The 24,494-nt window shown below is 48.0% G+C and overlaps 1 protein-coding gene across 3 annotated transcripts in view; it reads left to right on the top strand.

Moving 5' to 3' along the window:
- The first annotated feature begins 13,091 nt into the window (after positions 1–13,091).
- LOC123401359 (protein CbxX, chromosomal) overlaps positions 13,092–24,494 on the top strand; it is a 36,142-nt gene continuing 24,739 nt past the window's right edge. The window contains exons 1-5 of one of the 3 annotated variants that reach the window (XM_045095144.1): positions 13,092–13,383; positions 16,165–16,281; positions 16,392–16,490; positions 16,585–16,695; positions 16,790–17,090. In XM_045095144.1, the coding sequence (XP_044951079.1) occupies positions 13,240–13,383; positions 16,165–16,281; positions 16,392–16,490; positions 16,585–16,695; positions 16,790–17,090 (772 nt within the window). In that variant the 5' untranslated portion in view covers positions 13,092–13,239. Of the gene's footprint in view, positions 13,384–14,770; positions 14,906–16,164; positions 16,282–16,391; positions 16,491–16,584; positions 16,696–16,789; positions 17,091–24,494 lie in introns of those variants that run through there. The other 2 variants (XM_045095146.1, XM_045095145.1) reach the window with 2 other exon arrangements.

Below are 24,494 nucleotides of genomic sequence, written 5' to 3' on the forward strand. Positions count from 1 at the left end.
CTTTCCGAAGAAATCATATCCAGTACATTGCATCAATGCTATCGAAAAGACTTCATCGATTCTCATTGGGAGCTTTGAATGCCATATTCCTCGTGTCAAGATGAAGTATGATTTTCTTGTTGGGGAGATACATATCCCCATTGAGGCGACTTAGTGGCTATTCGAAAATTCTCCGTTCTCTCTTGCGATTCGAGAAGGTTTTGTCATAAGGACTTGATCAATCCCATTGACGGATTTCTTTCGATGACCATGAGACGGATGAATCAGAGAGTCACATACCTCTGTTTTGAGTTTTTCTTTTCCGTTGCTTAGAAGAAAAATGATAGAATTAGTTTAGTTTTTCCTGTTTTCTGTTTTAGCGTCCCGGAGAAAAATACCTCGAAAATAAAAGTTCTCCGATGGTCCTGAAAATTTAGTATGATTTTTTCTGGAATTTTTGAAAATTTCTGGGCCTGAGAGCTGGCCTGGGGGCCTGACCAGTGGGCCACAAGCCCTTGCTCCGCCACCACCCCCCTGGTGGTGTGGTGCAAGCTTGTGAGGCCCACAGGCACCCCCTCCACTCATTCCAGCTCTCAGCCTCTTCTTCCACCTCCAGAAAAAATTGTTTCGCAGCTCAAACCCGTGTTCTTGCTCATTTGGCTGTGATTTTCGATCTCCTTGCTCAAAGCACCATTCTTTGAACCGTTTTGGGGGGAATTACTCCTTGGTAAGTGACTCCTCCATTGGTCCAATTAGTTTTTGCTCTAGTGCTTTATCCTTCGCGAATTCTTGCTACCTTGGTGACCCTGTTCTTGAGCTATAAATGTTGATTATAGTTGGTCCCAAGTAGTTTTAGCGCGTGATTCGGTCTCTAGGAACTAGTAGGAGTAGTTGCTACAAGGTGTGGTGGGTCTTTATTCACTTTTCTCTTGAACTTTAAAAATTTCAGCAGAAGGAAATTATGTTCAGGAGGAAGTTTCATGGTGGTTCCTCAAGTAAGAAGGGTCCTCGTCTCTCCTTTCGGGAGCCCGAACCTTTTCAACTAAGGGAAGCACCGGTGCAACCATGTGAATGGCCTTCCGATGAGTTCATGATCGAAGCAGGTTTCAAGGATGAGTTTGATGCACTTGTCCGCAATGTTGGGTTAGAAGAATTCCTCTCAGATAAATGTGAACAGTATGCTATGCTCACTGCCTCTTTCGTGCGTAGATTTAAATTTTTAGCTGGCCGTGACTCATCCATACTGTTGGATCTGTACGATAAATCCTATACCGTGGATCTGGAGGATTTCAATAGGATTTGCAGGATACCTGATTGGGGTAGTGTTAATGATCCTCCTAAGTCTTCGGTCAGAGACTTTGTCTCCAGTATAACTGTGGGAGAAACCAGAGATATCACGCAAGCCACCATAGGAAGCATCCATTTCCCTGCCTTGCACTACCTTGCCCTCTTCATAGGTAGGTGCATTAACGGCAAGGGTGCACATTGTCACCTATGCGCTTCCGACCTTAGTATCCTTAAGAGCGCAGTAACAGGTGACAGGGGCTTCAATATGGGAGCTATTATAGCAAGGAGGCTGAATAAAAATGCCACTGAGGGGGATTTCTTTGGTGGAGTTTATGCTACATGTTTAGCAAATTTTCTTGGGGTATCCATCCGTCCAGAAGACCCTCCTCTCCGTACAGCCTACCTTGATCGTGTCGCTCTAACACGCTACCAGTTCCTTGAGAGAGATCATGGATCCCTCCTATACCGCTTGATATTTAACCGACAACGTGTTTTCCATATTACCCTTCCTGCTCCTGCTTTCTTTGACTTTCAGGTAAAACGAAGATACTACATAACCATAGGAGAGGCAAAGGAGTATGAGAGGGAGGCGACTGTTGCTCGACTTCGTGAGGCAGCTATTCAGGCAGTGGCTGCAGCACTCCCGTATAACACCCATTATGACTTTGGGTTTCGCCAGGATCATCCATGGGAGTAGACCAAGCTAGGCCAAAAGCCTAAGCTTGGGGGAGTACGTGTTCTCACCGACTTTACATTCATGCTTGTGCTTTCACTCTGTTAGCCAGTGTTTACACTTTGCCACTGTATTATCCATGCTAGTTTCTTTTCTTTTTCTTGTTTTCTTGTTTTGTGTCCTTTTGAGAAAACCCAAAAAGATCTTTCTTTCTTCTTTTGCCTGTTGGGAGCTTTCCCATGTAAATAGTTTTCTTTTTCTTTGTGTCAAGGTAGAAGATATTGGTTACAATGTTTATTGGTTCTTGCATGCTTACCTGTTTAACTTTCAAAGAGCCATATTACTTTGTCTTCTCCTTTGTGTTTGCCTGCTGATTCAGCTTAGTCCAATGCGCTTATTGTCGTTTTCATCGTTCGATCGTGCAAATGAAAGGCAACAATGATGATATATGATGAAGTGACTGAGACTGAAAAGCTGGTATGAACTCTATTTATTTTCTTTTTGTAAATATGACTAGCTTGTCGACCGAGATTTAGCTTTGTTGTGAGAGAACCATGTTTGCAATGACAACTTAGAGATCATAATTTCTGATGCCATGCTTATTTAGCTGAGAGCTTATAATGGTTTGTCTTGATTGCCAACATAGATTTTGAGATGACTATGATGTAGTATGATAGGATGGTATTCTCCTTTGAATGTTTCAAGTGGCTTGACTTGGCGCATGTTCATGCATGTAGTTGAAACAAAATCAACATAGCCTCTATGATGTTCGTATTCATGGTGATTTATATCCTGTTCATGCTTGCATTCAATGTTAGTCAAACTCATTGCATCTTGATGACTGTTGTCGCTCTCTAGTTGGTCGCTTCCCAGTCTTTTGCTAGCCTTCACTTGTACTAAGCGGAATACTCCTTGTGCATCCACTTCCATAAACCCAAAAGTTTTTCCATGAGAGTCCACCATACCTACCTATTTGCGGTATCTACCTGCCGTTCCAAGTAAATTTGCATGTGCCATTCTCTAAAACCTTCAAGAAATAATCTGTTTTGCATGCCCGAACTGCTCATGTGGTGACAGAGGGCTATTGGTATCTTCCATGCTAGGAGTGTTATCCTCGACATGTATTTATTCACAGTCATTCACGAGAAAGGGGCCGGTATTTGGGATGCCCGGTTCCACGCTTAATTCGAAAACATAACTGTAAAACAAGACTCCCCCCGGATTGATGTTAGTATGGACGGTACCCGAGGATTCGGCTAGCCGTCGAGTGTGATTGATTGGTGGTGGGGGAGTTAAAACTTTACTTTTCTGTTTGGGAACCGCCTATAGCATGAGTAGCATGGAAGATATTGAGAACTCTTGGTCATTGCGTTGACAATGAAAGCATGCCACCCAAAATTATTATCTCTGTTTTCAAAGCTTGAGCTCTAGCACCTCTGCAAATCAATGCTTCCCTCTGCGAAGGGCCTGTCTATTTATTTTCCTGTTGAGTCATCCTCCTTTTGTATAAGCACCAATTAGAGAGCACCTCTGTCATTTTTATGCTTTGCTTTTGATTGATATTGAGTATGACTATGACTGGATCTTCGTTGCTATGAATTACAATGTTTAGTGAGCCCTTGATCTTTGAAAGTGCTCTGCATTTATGTTTTGCAGTCTCAGAAAGAGCTAGCAAGATACCACCTATTCATATTGCTTCATGCTTGTTTTGATTGAAGTGTTGGTATTTGAAACTCATTATTATTTGCTCGTTAGCTGATTATGCCATTGGTATTAGTTTACCTTGAGACCTTTGTGTCATTTGCTTTTGTGGTTAACTTGTGATCTTGCTGAAATTCTGGTTATGAGTTAGACATAGTTGCAACAACAAGATCAAACAGAGTTTGTCAAAGTTTTTCTTTCTCTCTCAGTTTGTCAACTGAGTTGCTTGAGGACAAGCAAGGTTTTAAGCTTGGGGGAGTTGATACGTCTCCATCGTCTCTACTTTTCTAAACTCTTTTGCCCTTGTTTTGGACTCTAATTTGCATGATTTGAATGGAACTAACCTGGACCGATGTTGTTTTCAGCAGAATTGCCTTGGTGTTATTTTTGTGCAGAAATCAAAGTTCTCCAAACGTCCTGAAAATTTACGGGGAGCAGTTTTGGAAAATATCAAAAATATATGCGCCAAGTTCCACCTCAGGGGGTGGGCCAGTGGGCCACAAGCCCCTGCTCCGCCACCACCCCGTGGTGGCGTGGTGCAGGCTTGTGGGGCCCACATGGCTCTGCCGCCCCCAATCTCAGGTCTATAAGATCCCTTTCATCCCAGAAAAAAGAGAAGTTTTCGTCGCGTTTGCGATACGGAGGCGCCGCCACCACCTGTTCTTCATCTGGAGGGCAGATCTGGAGTCCGTCTTGGGCTCCGGAGAGGGGAAATCGCCGCCATCGTCATCATCAACCTTCTTCCCTCTCCAATTCCATGAAGCTCTTCGTCGTTCGTGAGTAATCTATTCGTAGGCTCGCTGGGCGGTGATGAGTAGGATGAGATCTATCATGTAATCGAGTTAGTTTTGATGGGGATTGATCCCTAGTATCCACTATGTTCTGAGATTGATGTTGCTACTACTTTGCCATGCTTAATGCTTGTCACTAGGGACCGAGTGTCATGATTTCAGATCTGAAATTATTATGTTGTCACCAATATATGTGTGTTTTAGATCCTATCTTGCAAGTTGTAGTTACCTACTATGTGTTATGATCCGGCAACCCCGGAGTGACAATAACCGGAACCACTCCCGGTGATGACCATAGTTTGAGGAGTTCATGTGTTCACCAAGTGCTAATGCGTTGGTCTGGTTCTTTATTAAAAGGAGAACCTTAATATCCCGTAGTTTCCTTTTGGACCCCGCTGCCACGAGAGGGATGGACAATAGATGTCATGCAAGTTCTTTTCCCTAAGCACGTATGACGACACACGGAATGCATGCCTACATCACATTGACGAACGGGAGCTAGCCATATATCTCTCTGTGTTATAGTTGTTGCATGATGAATATCATCCAAACAAATCACCGACCCATTGCCTACGAGTTTGTCCTACTGTTGCTACTGTTGTTACTTGTCTTGCCCTGCTGCTGCTACTGCTGTTACTTGTCTTGCTCTGTTGCTGCTGCTACTACTGTTGCTACTGCTATTACTTGTCTTGCTCTGCTTCTGCTGCTACTACTGTTGCTACTGCTGTTACTTGTCTTGCTCTACTGCTACTGTTGCTACTACTGTCGCTTGCTACTGTTGCTACTTGCTACTGTTGTCACTACTATTGTTCTTGCCACTGCTATTGCTCGTTACACTGCTACTACCTGCTACACTGTTGGTTCGCTAACCGTTGACGGGAACTGACAACTTCCGTCAACGAGGCAACGGAGGCGCCATTGATACAATCGTTAGGAATAGTTTGCCGTCAATAGATCGTTTCTGACACCGTTGTTATCATACTACTTTGTTGTTACTAATGTGCTTGCAGATACTAATATTTCAGGTGTGGTTGAATCTGACAAATTCAGCTGCTAATACTCGAGAGTATTCTCTCACCTCCTTTAGGCAATCAACAAATTGGGTCGAATACTCTACCCTCGAAAACTGTTGGGAACCCACGCGCTGGTGGGCCGTCAACAACATTCTTCTAGTTTCATTATTGGGGAGTGCTATCAGCATTCTTCTGGTGCCGTTGCAGGAGAAGGTTTGTTGTCATAAGCATTCGTCTAGCTAACGCCAGAGATTGCAGATCAATATCATAGATAATCTGATCACAAATCGACAATTCATCGGATCTCGACAAACACACCGCCAAAGAAGATTACATCGGATAGATCTCCATGAAAATTATGGAGAACTTTGTATTGAAGATCCAAGAGAGAGAAGAAGCCATCTAGCTACTAACTACGGACCCATAGGTCTGAAGTGAACTACTCACGAGTCATTGGAGGGGTGATGATGTTGATGAAGAAGCCCTTCAACTCCAAAGTCCCCTCCAGCAGGGCACTGGGAAGGGTCTCCAGATGATATCTCGCGGAAACGGAAGCTTGCGGCGGCGGAAAAGTGTTCTCGTGGACGCCCTGATTTTTTCTGGATTTTTAGGGAATTTATAGGCCAAAGACCTAGGGCAGGGGAGCGCGAGGGGGACCACAAGCTTGGTTGCCGCGACCTCCCCCTGGTCGCGGCAACAGGGCTTATGGGCCCCCTGTGGGCCCACTTGCTTGGCCCTCAAGCCTCCCGATCTTCTTCCGTTCTGGAAAAAATCATTTCGGGGATTTTATTCCGTTTGGACTCCATTCCAAAATCAGATCTGAAAAGAGTCAAAAACACAGAAAAAATAGGAACTGGCACTTGGCACTGAGTTAATAAGTTAGTCCCAAAAAAGATATAAAAGGTAAACAAAACATCCAAAGTTGACAAGATAACAACGTGAAACCATCAAAAATTATAGATACGTTTGAGACGTATCAACTACCGCCCCTCGACATTTTATTTTTGATTTCCCTTGGCAATGTGTGTTTCTTCTTATGATTTTTGAACATTGCCATGACTCCTTTTGTCGCTCTTTTTGTGTGTGTGTCTTGTGTGTCACAGGTGGTTCTCATCGCTCGAATCATGTACGTGACACTCACTCAAAGAAGTACCGCAATCCAGATGCTCCAAAAGGTTCCGCAACTTTCAGTCTGAACCCTACAAAGAAGTCATTCAAGAAGGTTGCCACAAAGTCCAAAGGGCCCAACATCCGCACTATGCCTCCTAAGGACTTTCTGGCACTCCATAGTCGTGACTCCTAAGTTAATGACAAAGCTCAACTCAAGGGCTGCGATCATGTTTGGTCACGGGAACATGCAATGATCTTTTGTGACATCATCGTGCCCTTCAAGAAGATCTATGTCCCAGTGCAGTGGATCGACCTCGCTCACCTTCAGCGGCATCATGAATACTTTGGCGAGGCCCTCACCTTGGTTGAAAAGCTTGGCATTAGGAAGTCATCACCTTCAAAAATGACTTCGATCCAGATCTTGTGGCCCAGTTTTATGTCACCGTTCACTTTCACCCCGATGACGAGCGCACCATGACCTGGATGACGTGTGGTCAGAAGTTGACTGGTACCTGGGTGGAGTTCATGCAGCTCCTGAAGGTCGAAGACAAGGGGCAAGAGACTATTCTTGGGTTGCGTCCTCATGCTCCAACTAAGTCTACTTCCACCCCCAAGGACAGGCTGCAACATATTTACATAAAAAAGGGTGTCCTCCCCACGCATCTGGATGTCATGCATCGTATCTTCCGCAACACCCTGTTCCATCGTATTGGCAACAAGGACGAGGTGCATGGATATCTGGCTGAGATGCTTCTACTGTGTGAGGAGGCAAGGACTAAGGACACTGCGCCTCTCGACATATCTGATGTGATGTTCTGTGAGCTCTGGAATTGCATCATGAACCGTATGGTTCCCATCTACGGGCCTTACCTGTTCGCTTTTATTCAGAAGAAGTGGAAAGACACCTATCCGGACGAGGCCCTCCGTGTTGAATTTGACTACTTTGTGCATGATCCTATCAAGCTGCGTCAAAAGGACAAATGGTCCAACACCTCGACTTCTTCTCAGCCCATGGAGACTGACACAGAGACTGCTGCTGGAGGACCTGCTTCGCATACCCGTTCTTCTGCTATGCCATCTTGGGCTGTGAAGCTGAAGGATCAGATGAAGACTCTCTTTTGTATGCAGGCCACGGGACAGTATCAGTCTCATGTGGCCCAGAAGGAGAACCGTCAGAGGCACAAGCGTGTCTTAAGGACACTTGATGTGGCAATCTCGAGCGGCTCAGAGGACGACATCACTCCAGAGACTGACTGGATGAGGGCTCAAGGTTACCAGTGGAATGGATCTGATGCTGAGGAGGAGGTTTCTGACGAGGACATTGAGGAGGAGCAGGAGGAGCAGGATCCAGATGCCATGGATGAGTCTGATGATGAGGAGTGACCACCTGTGTCTTAGGTGTGCCCCTTTTTGGTGTCTTGGTGCCAAAGGGGGAGAGAGTCTAGGAGTTGGATTTGCTTAGTCTAGGAGTTGGATTTGCTTGCTTTATCGTGTTTGCTTTGAACTTGGTTTGATCGTGTTTGCTATCTTTACTAGGTGTGATGTGAGACTTGTTTTTATTGTGAGACCTATTTTAGTCATATGTTGTGAGTCATATGCTCTTCATTTATATCTATTAAATTATCTTTATGCTCACATACTTTCTACTGTGCAAATCCGGTACCGTCATCAATCCACCAAAAAGGGGGAGATTGTTAGGGCATATTTATGCCTAAGTAATTTTGGTGATTGATGACAGTACCTTAGTGGACTAATCGTGTGCATTGAGCATTCCACATAATACATGACAAAGGCACAAGACGATTCGGCACCCTCCATGGAATAGAAGCACGGTGTCTTCTACGATTCTCTTTGGTGGTTTTGAGTCGTAGGAACGCCGTAGTATTAAGAGGGGATCCGTATTGGGAAGGTTTGGGTGGAATCAATCTTGCACGCACACACTTTTTCTCCATCTCCTTTTCCTTGCAACTATGGAGCTTTCCCCCTCTCTGGTCTTTCTCTTCTTGCAAAATGTCCTCTGGCGGTAGTACCGCTGGCCCTAACGGTAGTATCACTGGAGCTAGCGGTAGTACCGCTGGAGCTAGTGGTAGTACGGCTAGCCCAGCGGTAGTACCGCCCCTGGTCAGCGGTACTACCGCTCTAGGACTTTAGTACCGCCATCCTTGTGGCTGTACTACGTCGGACTTTTTGCGAAGACTTTCTTGGCGGTGGTTGGCCTGGTAGTATCTTTGCGCTACGATGGGCTCGGCGGTAGTACCGCTCTGGCCCCAGCGGTCATACCGCTGAGCTAGTGGTAGTACCGCTGCTGCCAGCGGTAGTACCGCTGGGCTCGTGCTGTGAGTGAGAATAACGGTTGGATTCATTCCCTCACTGTATAAAGGGTTCTTCTTTCTCAAGAACCCTACCTTTGACTCTCCCAAGCTCCATTGTTTCTCCCTAAGCTCATAAGTGCCCGATCTCTCTCCCTAGCTAATCAAACTTGTTGATTTCCTAGGGATTGGTTGAGAAGGCCAAGATCTACACTTCCACCAAGAGAAAATTGATTCCCCCCACTAATCTCTTGCGGATCTTGTTACTCTTGGGTGTTTGAGCACCCTAGACGTTGAGGTCACCTCGGAGCCACATTCCATTGTGGTGAAGCTTCCTGGTCTTGTTGGGAGCCTCCAAGCTTTGTGTGGAGTTAGCCCCAACCTTGTTTATAAAGGTTCGGTGGCCGCCTTCAAGAGCACCCATAGTGGAATCACGATACCTTGCATTGTGTGAGGGCGTGAGGAGAATACGGTGGCCCTAGTGGCTTATTGGGGAGCATTGTGCCTCCACACCGCTCCAACGGAGACATACTTCCTGTCAAAGGGAAGGAACTTCGGTAACACATCCTCGTCTTCATTGGTTTCACTTGTGGTTATCTCTAATCTTTACATTGTGTACGCTATTGTTGTAGACTATTTCATACTTGCCTTAGCGATTATAGTTTGTAGCATCATATAGGTTGATCACCTAGTTGTCATTTTAGAGAACATTTATGTTGCTAACCCTAACTTGTTAAGAATAGTTAAAAAGTGGTAGTTGCCTATTCACCCCCCTCTAGTCAACCATATCGATCCTTTCACAAATGCATTGCTAGATATTTACTAATAAAAGAGTGTGAACTCCCTGAATCAAGCAGTAGAACTACCTTATGCCCTTAAATTTGGCAGCCCAATCGGATAGCAGCAAAGCCCCTTGTAGCTGTTTGTGTGTCACTTGATAAAACCATAAGATCCACGTCACTATCGTAAGAATCACCTAAATCTAGAGCACAAAACTCAAGCATTTCCTGAACTATATGGAGTTGTACAGTTGCATTGCACTTGTGGTCTCTGCCCCAACACTCACCACATATGAAACAGAGGCCCTTAGCACGACGATACGCTTTGAAAGTGGCTAATTTGTCGTCTGCACCCGTAGGTTTCACCTTGTCGGTGATCTTGTGTTCTTGAAATTGTTTAACTGACGCCACCTTGTTAAAATGATGAGATGAACTTACATGAGGACGTTTGGCAAATGGAACTGGTTCAGGTTCAGGTTCCCCCATTTCTTCTCGACTCACGCAATTGAGTAAGCTGTGTCCAAATCAGCCGGACGCTGAACTACAACAATCATCCGAACACCGGATTTCAATCCATCCAGAAATCTAATGGTGTAATGCAACATATCAGGGTCACCTTCATATGTCGTCAACTGATCTATGAGCTCAGAAAATTCATTGACATATTCTTCAACTAACACACGATACGGTTTGCAGACTAGCGACTCATGCTGACTGCGCCCGAAACTGTTAAGAACAACAGCACAAAAGTCTTCCCAGGATGAGCGTACAAACTTGTGTTGAACCGATGAAAGCCAGCGCTTCGCCGCCCCTTCGAATTGCATCGCGGCCACCGCAATCCATAACTCAGGATCGGTGTCGAGCATTGCAAAGTAATCGACACATCGTGTCTGCGTCAACTTTGAATTGGCCCCATCAAATGATGGAAAATCGAGTGAAGGAGGTTTCCCATGAACCGGCAAAGACGACGAACCATTCCTCCTTTCGCGTTGCAGCAAGCTAGAGAAGGAGTTGGGTCGCGGTCAAGCTAGAGAAGGAGTTGGGTCGCGGTAAATCAGTTATACCTCTTGTCGGCGACGGAATGTAAGGTGCATCCGTGCCCAACCCTGCTCGTGCTCAGAGACACACGGAGTCCAGCTTGACTCGTCTTCGTCGCGGACCGGGGCGAACACTCAAATCCATCAAATCACCGGTGTGGAAGGTGTTTCCCTTTGTAGCGTGGAGGTCCTCGATCTGCCTAAGGAGCTCGACCTTCGCCCCGTCCATGAATGTCTGTAGGCCGTTGACGGCGGTACCCATCGCCGCCTCAATTGCTTTGTCGACCGCCGCCCCAACTGAATGCGACACCGCGACCTCGACCGCGCTCCCTACCGCCGCCACGATGAGTGCGTTGAGTTCCTGTGTGACGGTGTCGTAGATCGCCTTGCTCTTAGAGCTGAGGTGCTCCATGAGCTCCTGTCGTCGATGCGCCGTCGCCGCCACCAAACGTGTGTCGTGGGGATGCTCCACCGCGACGTTGGTGGGGATTTTTTTGGCTCTAAGTACCAATTGCTAAGATCGATCTACAATCCAATGGCTCCACGAGTACCAATTTTTTAGGGATTCGTAGAAGGGAAAAGCTATGGCGGCATTTCAATACACCCAACAAGTATGAGGTATAATTTGTTACAGGAGAAATATCGATCTACAATTCAATGGCCCCGTCATTACCAATTCACGAACCCTTTCCTTAACACTAAGAGCATCTCCAACAGCCGCGCTATACTAGCGCCGCGCCGCAAAAAAAGGGACTATAGCGCGCGCGCAACGCGGCCGACAGCTCCAGCGGGCGCGCAAAAAACGCGCGCGCGCTAAAACGAGTTGGGCGCGTTGGCCATAGCCTCATCCCGCGTGGTTAATTTCGGGCGTCCACTTCCGCGCGCGGCAGACTCAAGCGCGCGCGCGAACTCGCCCTTTCCTTCCTCCTTCACACCCGCGCGCGCCGGCGCCAGCGCCCCGGCCACCATGGACGCGCACACCGGCGCCCCGCTGACCCCGCTGTACAGCCGCGACCCTCCCGCCGCCGCTGCCGAAAACCCTAGCGCTGGCGCCGCCGCCGCCACCGGAGCTCAACTTTGTATTTTGAACTTTGTTGGATGAACTTGTATTTTGAACTTGGTTTGCATTTTGAACTTGGTTGGATGAACTTGTGGGCATGACTTTTATTCATCAACTTGTTTGTGTTAAAAATTTCACATGTTCATTGCATTTTGATGAATGTTTCAAACTATTTTGTGTCCATATGCCCTATATTTGAAAGCTGCTGGAGCGGCGCGCGCGCTGCATTTTAGCGCGCTGCTGGAGCGGAGCGCGCGCGCTACATTTTAAAGCTGCCGTTGGAGCCAGCGCTGCGCGACGCGGCAAACCAGGCGACCAGCGCGCGGCAAACAGGTTTTTAGGCGCGGCGCGTAGCGCGGCTGTTGGAGATGCTCTAAAGCCTATTTATACTAATCACCCGAGGACCTAGTCCCTCTGTGCATATTTTGTCGAGGGCTGATGGGCTTGGTTACTTGGCCGACCTTCCTTTGTTATGAAGATGGTGTCGTCTTGGTTAGCAGGTGCATTGCTAACACATTCTTTCATGTTCATGCAAATCATTCCTACTACCTTGTATTCCCTCCATTCATAAATATAAGTCTTTTTTAGATATTTCACTAGAAGACTACATAGAAAACAAAATGAGTGAATCATACTCTAAAATATGTCTATATACATTCGTATGTAGTCTAATAAGAAAACATCTAAAAATATTTATACTCCCTCTGTTCTAAAATTCTTATTTTAGATTAAAAAATTTGAATATATCTAAATACTAAAACGTTATTAAATATATTTATATCTAGATAATGCCCTATTTGAAACCACAACAGATTATAATAATCTGGATTATGAAGATAAATTATATAATCTGGTTTATAAAAATAATCTAGGTGGACATGTTTGGAGGCGAGATTATATAAACTGTAATCCAGGTTTTATATTGTACAATGACATGTCTGTACTCTGTTTTTTAGCTACAAATGTAATAATCTAGATGTACATGTTTAAAGGACGGTGACGGTGACAGTAGGTAATTATCTCCAAGTTTTCAAGGGTAATGGTTCATTAGTAATCTATAATCTGATTTTAGTCGGGGTAGAGTAGATTATGAGTTTTTAATAATCTGGTCATCTAGTTTTTATAAACTGCAATATAACATGTCTTGTTTAGAGACATAATAGATTATAAAAACTGGATTATATAATCTGGGTGGTTCCAAACAGGACCTAAATTTAAGAAAAATAATTTTAAGACCGATGAAGTATTTAGGAACTGAGGACTACTCCGTATTAAATTTTACCTATCAATTCAGTGATACGGCTCCGTGCGTATTTGAGAAAAAGGGGGAAATTGTAAAGGGAGGGCAGGAACAGCGGATGGATTGGTCACCGTCGGCCCGTCTTCCTTCCCCTCCCATTCCTCCTCGACGGTCCCTCCTCACACCAGACGCAGCTAGACGAGCGCGCGCGCGCACGCTCGCAAACACACGCTAGGGCAGTGGAGCGAAGGCGGCCACAGATGCCGGGTCCGGGTAGCCAGAACGGACGGGTGAGGCCGCCCAAGACCGAGGCCATCCACGGCCTCGTGCGCGCTGGCGACGTGGGGGCCGTCCAGAGGAAGTTGCAGGAGAACCCCGCCTTCCTCAACGACAAGAATCCTGTGGTCCGTGCGCTTCCTGTTACTTGCGTTCCCTCCTTCCTTGCCATTCTTCAGCTTGAGAAGCACGATCTTTGCTCGTTCCAGGCGTTCTTGACACATGCAGTGTGGATTGAGCACGAGATTCGTTAGCAAAGTAGCGTTTGTCGGTGTGAATATGTGGTTTTAGTTAGATTGTATGACCGAGGTTTGACTTTCTTGAGCTCATTCTTGGATTTCATCCCCGCGTTGGCTATTCGGAATCTTCGACCGTGACTCTCGCTACATTGCACTTGAACTGCATCGCCACCGTGTTTATTTGCTCCTCTTCGTGTAGTTAATGTGCTTCTTTGCTGTCTATTTCCTCCATTTTTTTGTGTAGGGATACAAGTCCTTCCGGAACCAAGAAAGCGCAATTACGATGGTTCTGAATTTTGCTGGTTCCCTGGTGCCGAATTTTGAATTTTCTAGTCCTGCCGTGTTAGATTTTTCTTGTTGCCATTTCTATTTCCTTGGAGTGTGCTGTCCTGCTTCCTTCCAAAAAAACCCCCCTTGATTCGTTTGATTGAATATTGGTTTTTCTTCATTATTTTGTTCATCTAATTGTCTATTTGTCTTGGTTTCGATCCCTTTTCTAGATGACCTGTTACCATTTAAGACGGGTCGCTTTCCCATGTAAATTATGGCATTGCTTTGGTGAACTGACTAGATTTTACTCTCTGAGAAAACTTTTTTTTTTTTAAAGATCCAGCAGCTGGCTGGCTTATATTGGACAAAGCAAGTAGAAAGGCGGGCTACAACAAGGTGGGATTGATCCTAAGGATCAAGGAAAAAAGAAGAAGAGAAAAAAAGGAACATCATCCGAGAAAACAACCTACAATGGGTGCTCGAGGCAGGCCGCTCCTGCCTGCCTCCAGAACTCTATGGTTGCTTGTACTGAGTTGTTTATGTTGCTGACGGCCGCTGTCTTTCCTCTGAAAGTGCAATCGTTTCGCTCCTTCCAAATCTCCGACGTGATAATTACTATCATAGTCCTAATGCCTTTTCTATGTTCTGGCCTGGCCTTGCTAATCATCTGCCCTATGATGTCTTCTGGCTTGGTCCTTTCATTTCATGCCGTTGGGTGGAGCGAAGCACAACCCTTTCGTGCCGACGAATGTGTCCATACTGCCAATGCTCTCGTACATTGCAAGAACAAATGTACTGCCGATTCCAGATTTCGGAGGCTAAATTGACAGAAGTATCCGTTTGGCCATCCTCTCCTTTGCAGGCGATCATTGCACCAAAGCCTGTTTCTCAGGAGCAGCCAGGTGAAATTTTTTAATCTAGCTGGCGCCCAAGTCGCCCAAATAAGCTTCCTAAAAGATGATTTTGTGAAGCCTTGGAACTGGGCCTTATATGCTGAACTGGCGGAGTATACTCCTGACGCCTCGTGTATCCAAGTGATGGTGTCCCTTGTGTTCTCCTGGAGGTGTAACTCCCTGGTTTGCAACCATCTGTGGAGTCTGATTGCCTCGGCCCATACATGTGCAGTGTCTCCGTGGGCAAGGTCAGCTATCCAAGTCTCGTTTTGGAGTGCCTCTCTTACGGATCGGTTCTTTTTCCTTGAGTGTTTGTGTAGCGTTGGAAACTCTGTTTTTAGGTTTCCTGCTCCCGTCCAGGAGCAGTGCCAGAAAGATGCCGTCGCCCCATCTCCTAGTGTGACTGCCGTAGAGGCGCTAAAGAGAGCTTTATCGCCGTGGTCGCATGGCAGCTGCATGCCAATCCATGGTCTGTTTGGGCTAGTCCAGGACAGCCATAGCCATCTAAGTCTAAGTGCTCTGCAGAAGCGTTGCAGCTCTAGTATACCGAGGCCTCCATTGTCGACCGGTGAGCAAACCACAGGCCAGCTGACTTTGCATTTACCCCCGGTAGTCGGCTCCTCCTGGGCCCAAAGGAAGCGCCGTCTAACTTTGTCTATGTCGTCTAAGAATTTTTTGGAACTTGCAGCACAGAGAGGGCGAAAGTTGGCAAAGCGGTCAAAACGCTACGAACTAAGACTCGTCTGCCCGCGATGTTCATGAGCTTCCCCTTCCATCCGGCCAGCCGGGCCCTAATCCTATCTAGTATGTATTGGATGTGCACCAAACGAAGTCTAGCTAGAGTTAAAGGCAGGCCTAGGTACCGCACCGGGAAACCTACCGTCTGTCCCCCGAAGTCTCTGAGAAAACTGAGTATATTTGGTATCCTGTCCTGTTCCCTCTTACAAGAGCCTTGATATTTGCACCCGTCTGGCTTAATTTACAACAAAAATTAGCAAGGAGTACTATTTTATTACGTCATTGTCGAAACTATACCTCAGATAATTTAGTCTTCCAATTCGACCAATTGTCTTGATATGCTTGTCTATTTTATGTCATTTGCATTTCCTTATTGGTCTTCTTGCCGGTCAATAGGATGCTCTCATGTGCAAATCTTGGTAGGAAACCTTAATGCAGCCCTTTTCTGTTTGCATTTCAGAAAAAGAGCATATGCTAAAATTTACAATGATCTTTTTCATAATGGCATATCTCCCACTGTGGCCAAATAGAACACTTCACAAAAAATAGTTACTTGACATGATCCTATACTTAGAGCTAACATCATGTATAACCCAATTGCGACATTGTAGAATAAGAAGGAAAGTCTGATTTTAAGAATGTGAATATGAGGGGGTGAATGGCACCTTAATTGCATGGAATTTGACTAGACCCCAGACAACCGTTGAATTAGCCATGGGTAATGTTGTCCACAAACTGCATATCTTACTTTTTTTTATGTACGATGCAGATGCGCCAAACACCACTTCATGTCGCAGCTGGATACAACAATGCTGAGATAGTGAAATTCCTTCTTGATTGGCAAGGGCAAGGTGCAGATAGAGTTGAGGTGGAGGCAAAGAACATGGTAACTGAAGTACCACATTTGCTAGTACCTTATTAGCTCCTCCGCCCAGTTGTCTTTCCTTCTATGATTTTGAGATTAGCATATAAACTACCAATTCCATTGCTCTTTAGTACGGAGAGACACCCCTGCATATGGCAGTAAAAAATAGTGCTTATGAATCAGCAAAATTGCTCCTTGAACGTGGTGTACATACAGGAGCCAAAGCAAATGTAAGATCTATCCATTTACTTCCTATTTTCTCTTTTAGGCCACCTGACTTGACTAAATTCACACGCTTAATATGTTTAATTCATATTGTTGCAGAATGGCATGTCACCATTGCATTTAGCTGTCTGGCATGCACTTCAAACTGGAGATTGCAGCACCGTCAGTTTGTTGCTAAGCTATAATGCAGATTGCAATGCTAAAGATGATGTACGTACACTTGATTCTTAATAATAGTTCAATTGCTTTCAGTACAACTGTATCAGAAATAGTAAACGTTGTTCTATCACATGTTGCCCCCTAGGAAGGCAAAATCCCTTTAAATCATATCCCAGGAGGAGCTGGCAATGATATGCTGCTCCAGCTCCTCACTCGCCATATGGAAGAACAAAGAAAACAAAAAGCCCTCATGACATGCCATGAACAACAGGCAATGGCGGAGTTTGAAGAAGCAATATCACAAATCGTGGGATTGCAAGAGCTGAAAATGCAATTACGTCGATGGGCCAGGGGAATGCTTTTTGATGAAAAGCGCCGGGCTATGGGCTTAGGCATTGCTACCAGAAGAGCTCCCCACATGGCATTTCTGGGCAATCCAGGAACAGGTAGTGATCCACACAGAAGCTACCCTTTTTCTATTACTAATCTTTTTCAGTTCTCAGCATGATTTATCATGATGGAATTCATTGGTAGAGCATCTCTAGTAGAATCCCTAAAATGGGATACCCTAAAACCATTTTTGGGTCAATCCCTAAAAGTTTTCAGGGATTCCAGAGTGCTCCAGTCTAGTCTAGCAGATTCTCCAAAACTGCAATCCCATATTGCTTTCCTCCATTTCTCTTCTCTTCGTGATTCACCCATTACAACTCAAATTTCACATCATAATAATTCAAACTCTTATATCCACCTCACACGATTCAGTGATATCGCAATGCCATAAACTTAGAAATTTTCAAATTCAAACTCAAACACAACATAGCATCCAAAATGCACCACATGATCCAAAGTACTTTGTTACTGATATAGGACAAACCTATGGTGGCCTGATCTTCACGAATTGGAGGTGGATTTGAGTGGAAATCACAAAGAACACGAAGAACACAAGGTGAAATTGGGAGGAAACACAAGAGGAAAACACTATTGGACAAGATCCACACACAAGTACTCCTCAAATCTCAAGTCAAAGTGGTGCATCACAAGCATTCAACAACAATGGAAAGTAAAGATAACTAGTGTAGTTCTTCCCCAATCTCTAAGAGATGTCGGGTTCTCAGAGAGATAGCCTTCCCCAAATCTCTAAAAGCGATGGCGGCCTTGGTTAATCCTTTGGGATTCTTCTCCTAATGGATGTCTCGATCCTCCAACATGAGCTAAAGATGAGCAAAACTCTCTTAAGATCTATTCATATGCTTTGCTAACCCTAAATGAAGGAGGGGAGGAGGTATATATAGGTCCAAGGCATGAAGGGGTAAGTGGGGGGTAAAGAGGGAAAGTTACATGGGCCTTGCGCAAATTCCGTGTGCAGGCAACACTACTAGACAGTCCGGTTGGGAGGACCATACAATCTGGTCGATCGGACCCCTTGACCGGACAGTCTGGTCAGTCCAAAGAGCCTTGGGTGTGACTCAAGTGGTGATCATACAGTTTGGTCCGCCTGACCGGATGTGTAGTGCAACTTTTGCACACCTTATTTCGTTGCTCCGTCTTCTTCCGTCGCCGCTTTCATGGTTCACTCGCGGATAGTGTAGGCGTACCCTTATGCTTGCTCTCCTTGATACGCGTGAAGCTCCGCTCAAACCTATACATGTACGAGGGAGGGTCAAGTAGTATATCTGGTAGAAACTAGGGTTCTACCGGCCCTCTGCCTTAGGTTATAAGGGTAGGAGGGAGGTTGGAGGAGACGAGAGCGCCGTGGCCGGCGCGACGGCGCCGTCTCGGCGTAGGGAGGAGGCGGCGGCGAGTAGTGGAGGCAGTGGCTAGGGTTAGGGTTTCGGCTCCTCTGGGAGCCGGGCAATAGAGTTGTCTTATTGCTTGATTCCAAAAGAGTTGTTTACATCGGTTTATATAATCTCGATAACTTGGACTCTAAGATAACTAAGATAACTAAGATAACTTGGGCCAGTTTGGCTAACTGGGCCTCTGGTCATAACATTTCTCCCCACCTGCGCAAACAGCTCGTCCTCGAGCTGGATGTCTAGAAAATGTTGGCGGAATTCCTTGAGCTGCTCCCAAGGTGCCTTCGGAGGGTTGAGCTAGTCCGAAGTACGTCGTGCATCAAGGCCTGGAATGTCCCTGGCGCATTGGAGAGACCGAAAAGCATCACCAAAAACTCGAAGTGATCGTGATGGTAGCCAGAACGCAAGTCGAGCGTAGGGAATAAGCGTGGCCCTTGCGGCTCTTCCCGGAGCTCCGCCATGACCGGTATAGGAAAATTGACCCTCGTCGTGGCAGTGAGAGCACGGTAATCGAGGCAGAAACGCCACAAGCCCCCGGGCTTGTGAACAAGGAGCACCGGTAAAAGGTCGCCGTGCTGCTGCAGGAGATGAACCAACAGGGCGGCTCGGAGTCTGCTATGGCGGTCGACAGCTGAGAGGGAACTGCTGGAGAAGTGCCATCCTTGCCCTTCCACTGCACCATGCGCCCTTGACGCCAGAAAGTCATGGTCAGTGCGTCGAAGTCCCAAAGGATGGGTCCGAGCGTCCGCAAGAAGTCGACGCCGAGGATGAAGTCGTAGTCGCCCAAGTCGATGCCGATGCACGTGATGGCGAAGGACTCGTCGCCGATGAGGATGGGAACCTGCTGCGCAATTCCGTGGCAGTGGAGACGGTCACCATTAGCCACGGTAACTCGGAGCTGCTCGCCGCCCGTCGGCTGGAGGGCCAGGCGATGCATGGTAGATGCGGGCAGGAAGTTGTGTGTAGAGCCCGTGTCCAGGAGAGCTAAGAGGCGCTCCCCATTAACCGACACTGGCAACAACATCATTGTTTCTGTTCGTATGCCGGCAAGGGCGTGCAGGGAGACCACGAGTGCGGTGGCTGACGCCGGGGCTGCCGCCTCGGCAAGCTCGGAGGGAGCTGTATCCTCCGGGACATAGTCATCCGCCTCCAGATAGAAGAGGCGTGGGCATACGTGGCCTGGCACGTAGGGCTCATCGCAGTTGAAACATAACCCCTGGCGATGACGCTCGTTTTGTTCGGCCGGGGTTAGCCGACGGAACGGTCGAGTTGCTGCTGTGGCGGGCGTCCCTGTCGCTGGCTGGGCAGGCCGGCTGGATGCAGACATAGCCGGCTGAGGGGGTGGGCGAGGTGCCTGGGCCGGGAAAGCCAGCTGCATAGCCACCGCCTGCTGCTCGAACGCGCGGGCATAGTACATGGCCGCCTGGATGTCCTGTGGTCCGCGCATCTCGACGTCCACGCGGATGTGGTCGGGGAGGCCCCCGACGAAGAGCTCGGCCCGCTGGCGAGTCGTCACGCCAGGCGCGTGACACACCAGGGCCTGGAAGCGATTGGCGAAGTCCTGCACCGTGGAGGTGAAGGGTAGGCGGCCAAGCTCCGCCAACCGGCTCCCTTGGATCGGAGGCCCGAAGCGTAGGAGGCAAAGCTCGCGAAAACGCTCCCATGGAGGCATGCCGTCCTCGTCCTGCTCGAGAGCGTAATACCACGTCTGTGCGGCACCTCGGAGGTGATATGAAGCGAGCCAGGTGCGATCCGACCCTGGCGTCCGTTGCCCCCGAAAAAACTGGTCACATTGGTTGAGCCAGCTCAGGGGGTCCTCCGTGCCGTCATAGGTGGCGAAGTCCAGTTTGGCGAAGCGCGGCGGCGTGTGGGTAGGGCCGCCCTGGCGGTACGGCTCGTCGGCGCGGAGTAGTGCAGGGGTCGGCGCCGGGTACCCGTCGGGGCCGACAAAGCTGGAGGGCCCGCCGTACTGCGGGGGTGGTGCCGGTGGCGACTGGATGTGCGGCGGCGCCGAGGCCGTCGTGTACACCGGCTGTGACGACTCGGTCACCCAGGCCGGTAGCGGCGACGACGAGGGGGGAAACCGGAGCTGGTGGATCGGCACCCCCGGCATAGAGGTAGGGCGCGGCCCGGAGGTGGTTTGTGGCGGCGGCGGCAGCTGCAGGGTCGGCTGCAGCGGCCCGGCCGAGGGTGGCGGAGGCAGCTGCAGTGTTGGCTGCAGCGGCCAGGCGAGCGCGGCGGTTGCCGCCAGCAGCGGCTGTTGCCAGGCGGCCAGGACGGGCTGGCGCTGGCTGGTGGTGGTGCGGCTGGCTGCGGCCCGTAAGGCGTGGCCATGTATAGCTGGATGCCCTGGACGACGGTAGCCAGGTCACGGATCGCGCCGGTTAGCTCCTCCGGGGTGAGGACGGTAGAAGAGGCCGGCGTAGGCAGGTGCGGCCCGCCGGCCGTGGAGATCATCGGAGTGGTGGTGGGGGATGACGGCGCAACGGTGAAGACGGGAGGCGGTGATGACATGATCGAACCAGAGCCTCGTGATACCAAACTGGTAGAAACTAGGGTTCTACCGGCCCTCTGCCTTAGGTTATAAGGGTAGGAGGGAGGTTGGAGGAGACGAGGGCGCCGTGGCCGGCGTGACGGCGCCGTCTCGGCGTAGGGAGGAGGCGGCGGCGAGTAGAGGAGGCGGTGGCTAGGGTTAGGGTTCCATCTCCTCTGGGAGCCGGGCAATAGAATTGTCTTATTGCTTGATTCCAAAAGAGTTGTTTACATCGGTTTATATAATCTCGATAACTTGAACTCTAAGATAACTAAGATAACTTGGACTCTTAAGATAACTAAGATAACTTGGGCTAAGCCCCTAATATTATTAAGATAACTGGGTCAGTTTGGTTAACTGGGCCTCTGGTCATAACAATATCATCCAAGAGAGAACCAAGTAGACACACATAAAGGATATAATTCACCTTAGTATACATGATGCACGTGCCCCTTTGCGATGGATCCAAGTCCATGTTGATGGCGCTAGGGTACTCCGCAACATGCCCCCCCCCCTCCAGAAAGACCCGACCTCTGATCGAAGTCCAAATCACCATGGATAAGAAAAAAGAGATGGACCGGAGTCGACGCACGAGTTGAACTTGTCAAACACCATGTACTTATCATCTTGACGGTTTATATGGCCATTGTCCAATGTCGCTCCTCCGTCCATGACATGTATATATGCAAACAACAAGAAGGAAACAACAATGGAAGTGTAGCCCATTCTTCATGCTCATATTAAGATGGCTCAAAGGAAAAAAATCCACCTTAGGAAGGTTCCAGAAGAACTTGTCGGCAAGCATATGTATAATATATCTTCTCGTGGGCAAGATGTCTCATGGCGACACCGCCTTGTAATTCCTTCAAATGAGCAAACAAAACAAATAGTTTGAAACACAAAGGTGGTTAGCGTGAACACAATAGCCATCATTCATGTGGTGATTCACCCAACAAGTGTCGTCATCGTGTTTAGCATAATGTGTGCCACGAGGATGAGGAATATATGCCATTCACTTAATTCATGTCGATCTTCACGTTGGGCTTGTTCATCATCTTGCGCCTCTCGTTCTCTTCTTTGGCGCTCTTAGTGTTGGAATTGAGCATCACAGAGTGCTCACTGTGCTTCGCTTTCTTGGCGAAGGGCGTCTTGTTCTTCTTGGGACATTTGTTGCTCAAGGGCATCTTGCTCTTCACGACGGTGTCGCTCGCGCTCTAAGATGCGACCTTGTAATCCATTGCCGTGGATTGGAGGTGAAGCTTGTCAATGTTGGTGTTCGTCTCGAAGATGAGCACAAGGCCGTATGTGACGGTGTTCTGGATAAGGGGTATCAACCTGTATGACCTATTGTCCACAGGCCGGGCCGATGACCCATCAAACCGATAAAGGAAGGACTACCGATGCTGCAATCCTCGGCATGATAAAGATGGAAACTACTGAAGGCTTGGCGTATACTTCATGGAGTCCCCTAGTAGTTGGCGTGTTTATTCCTAATTGGCAACGACCATATGTCTAACCTAGGTACCCCAGGTGCATATATAAGCCGAGGGGTTTAGTCTTTAGAGACACGATTACCAGCCTTAGGTTTTAGGACACAATCATACGATCTCGAGGTGGATCATCTTGTACCCGGTACTACATCAAGTCAATACAATCAAAGCATGACGTAGGGTTTTACCTCTTCGGGAGGGCCCGAACCTGGGTAAACATCGTCTCCCTTGTCTCATGTTAACCATTGTTCCTAGATCCACAGCTCGGGACCCCCTACCAGAGATCCACCGGTTTTAGCACCGACAGTATGGAACTTGCATCGGATGGGGGCTCCGAAGATTGGTTACTTGAGTGTTTTCTCCTTGATGAGGACGAAGATGATGAAGACTTGCGGATGACCATCAATGCTCGAAGTTCATCCATTTGAGTTGTAATCTTGGTGTCGAGGTACTCCCTTGTCCACGCTTCGGATTGGCGACTGTCATTGGCGATACCATCGATGCGGTCATTGAATAAACCAATGGAATCATGCATCACTCGTTGGAGGCCGAAGTGATGAGTTTTGGTGATGAGTTGTTCGCGTCTTCGTTGTCGCCGAATACCGAGTTCGATGCGATATACGGGGCCAACCCGTGGGTGTCGGTCTTTTCACACTTGGAGGGGGGAAAGGGAGAAACCATAGAGAAAACACAAACTCTCAAGAACGATCTCCAATCACACATCCACTAGATCCATAGAAACACATGAGATACACAGATCCAAGTTCAACAAAGGATACAAGTGACGGATAGTCTTCCACTTCGGAGGAGGGGCCTTGATATCCTGTGGGATCTTCCCTGTAGAGGGGCCTGGACATCCACTAGAATCATCTCACATAGCGGTTCACAACTCCATGGGAGAGGAAGTGGAAGGAGCAATGCTCAACTAGTTTATGAGCCAACACATTGCTAACCTTAAACAGAGGTAGAAGATGGGTATTTATAGTCTAGGTCGAAATAGAAGGCCGAAAGGGTACATGGGCCTCGGGCTCGAGTGTCTGTGTGCAGGCAGGCCAGAAGTTCCTGGCTAGGCCGGAAGTTTGGGGCAGGTTCCGGCCTTTCCAGAGAGTTTGCACACTTCGCGGCGGTTGGAGTGCGCTGAGGCCGGAAGTTCCAGGTGTGCCGGAAGTTCCGGGTGTGCCGGAAGTTCCGGGGGCCGGACGTTCTGGGCCAGGGTTCAGGCTGGTTCCGGGCTATCTAGAGAGTTGGCAAGCCCAGAGATGGTCTTGGACAACTGGGAGGCTGGAGGTTCCGGGCTTGCCGGAAGTTTCGGGCGGTCTTGGGAGCTTTCCATGATGCTTGCCTCCTCTTCTTCATCCGGTTCTTCTCCTTGGGCTCCCGAGCTCCGGTGGTGGTCGATGTACCTGATTATGCATAGCATCTCGGCTTGAGGTAGCGGCCGTGTCTCATGGCAAGTTATGGGTAGCTCGAGAAGGAGAGACATCACCTTGGATTTGATGGCGCGTGCGTGAGCTCTTGTCATAGGTCCACTTGAGGCTTGAGGTGTTGATGGATCCATAGGGATGACCATGGGATACTCCAGATCATCTCAAGATCCATCTCATCATCTCCCCCCCCCCTTGGGAAAGATCCATCCTCAGATCGAGATCCTCATCACCATGGAAAAGGGATAGGTCCTTGACGTTGAAGATGTCACTCACATTGTACTCGTCGAGTGGAATGTCGATCTTGTAGGCATTGTCATTATAGCGTTCCAACACCTTGAAAGGTCCATCGGCTCGAGGAAGTAGCTTGGACTTGCGCTCGGCGGGGAATCGATCCTTGCGAAGATGGAGCCACACAAGATCACCGGCCTTGAACACCATGGGGTGCTTTTTGATGTTGCGCTTGGCGGTGACTCGTTCCACTTGATGTTCTATTATGCGCCTTGTATATTTATGCATCTTCTTGATATAGCTTGCCCTTGCATTTGCGTCCATGTTGACACGCTCTTGGAGTGCTAGCGGAAGTATGTCCAATGGGGACAATGGG

Source organism: Hordeum vulgare, chromosome 6H (assembly GCF_904849725.1).
Source record: "Hordeum vulgare subsp. vulgare chromosome 6H, MorexV3_pseudomolecules_assembly, whole genome shotgun sequence".
Classification (NCBI taxonomy): domain Eukaryota; kingdom Viridiplantae; phylum Streptophyta; class Magnoliopsida; order Poales; family Poaceae; genus Hordeum; species Hordeum vulgare.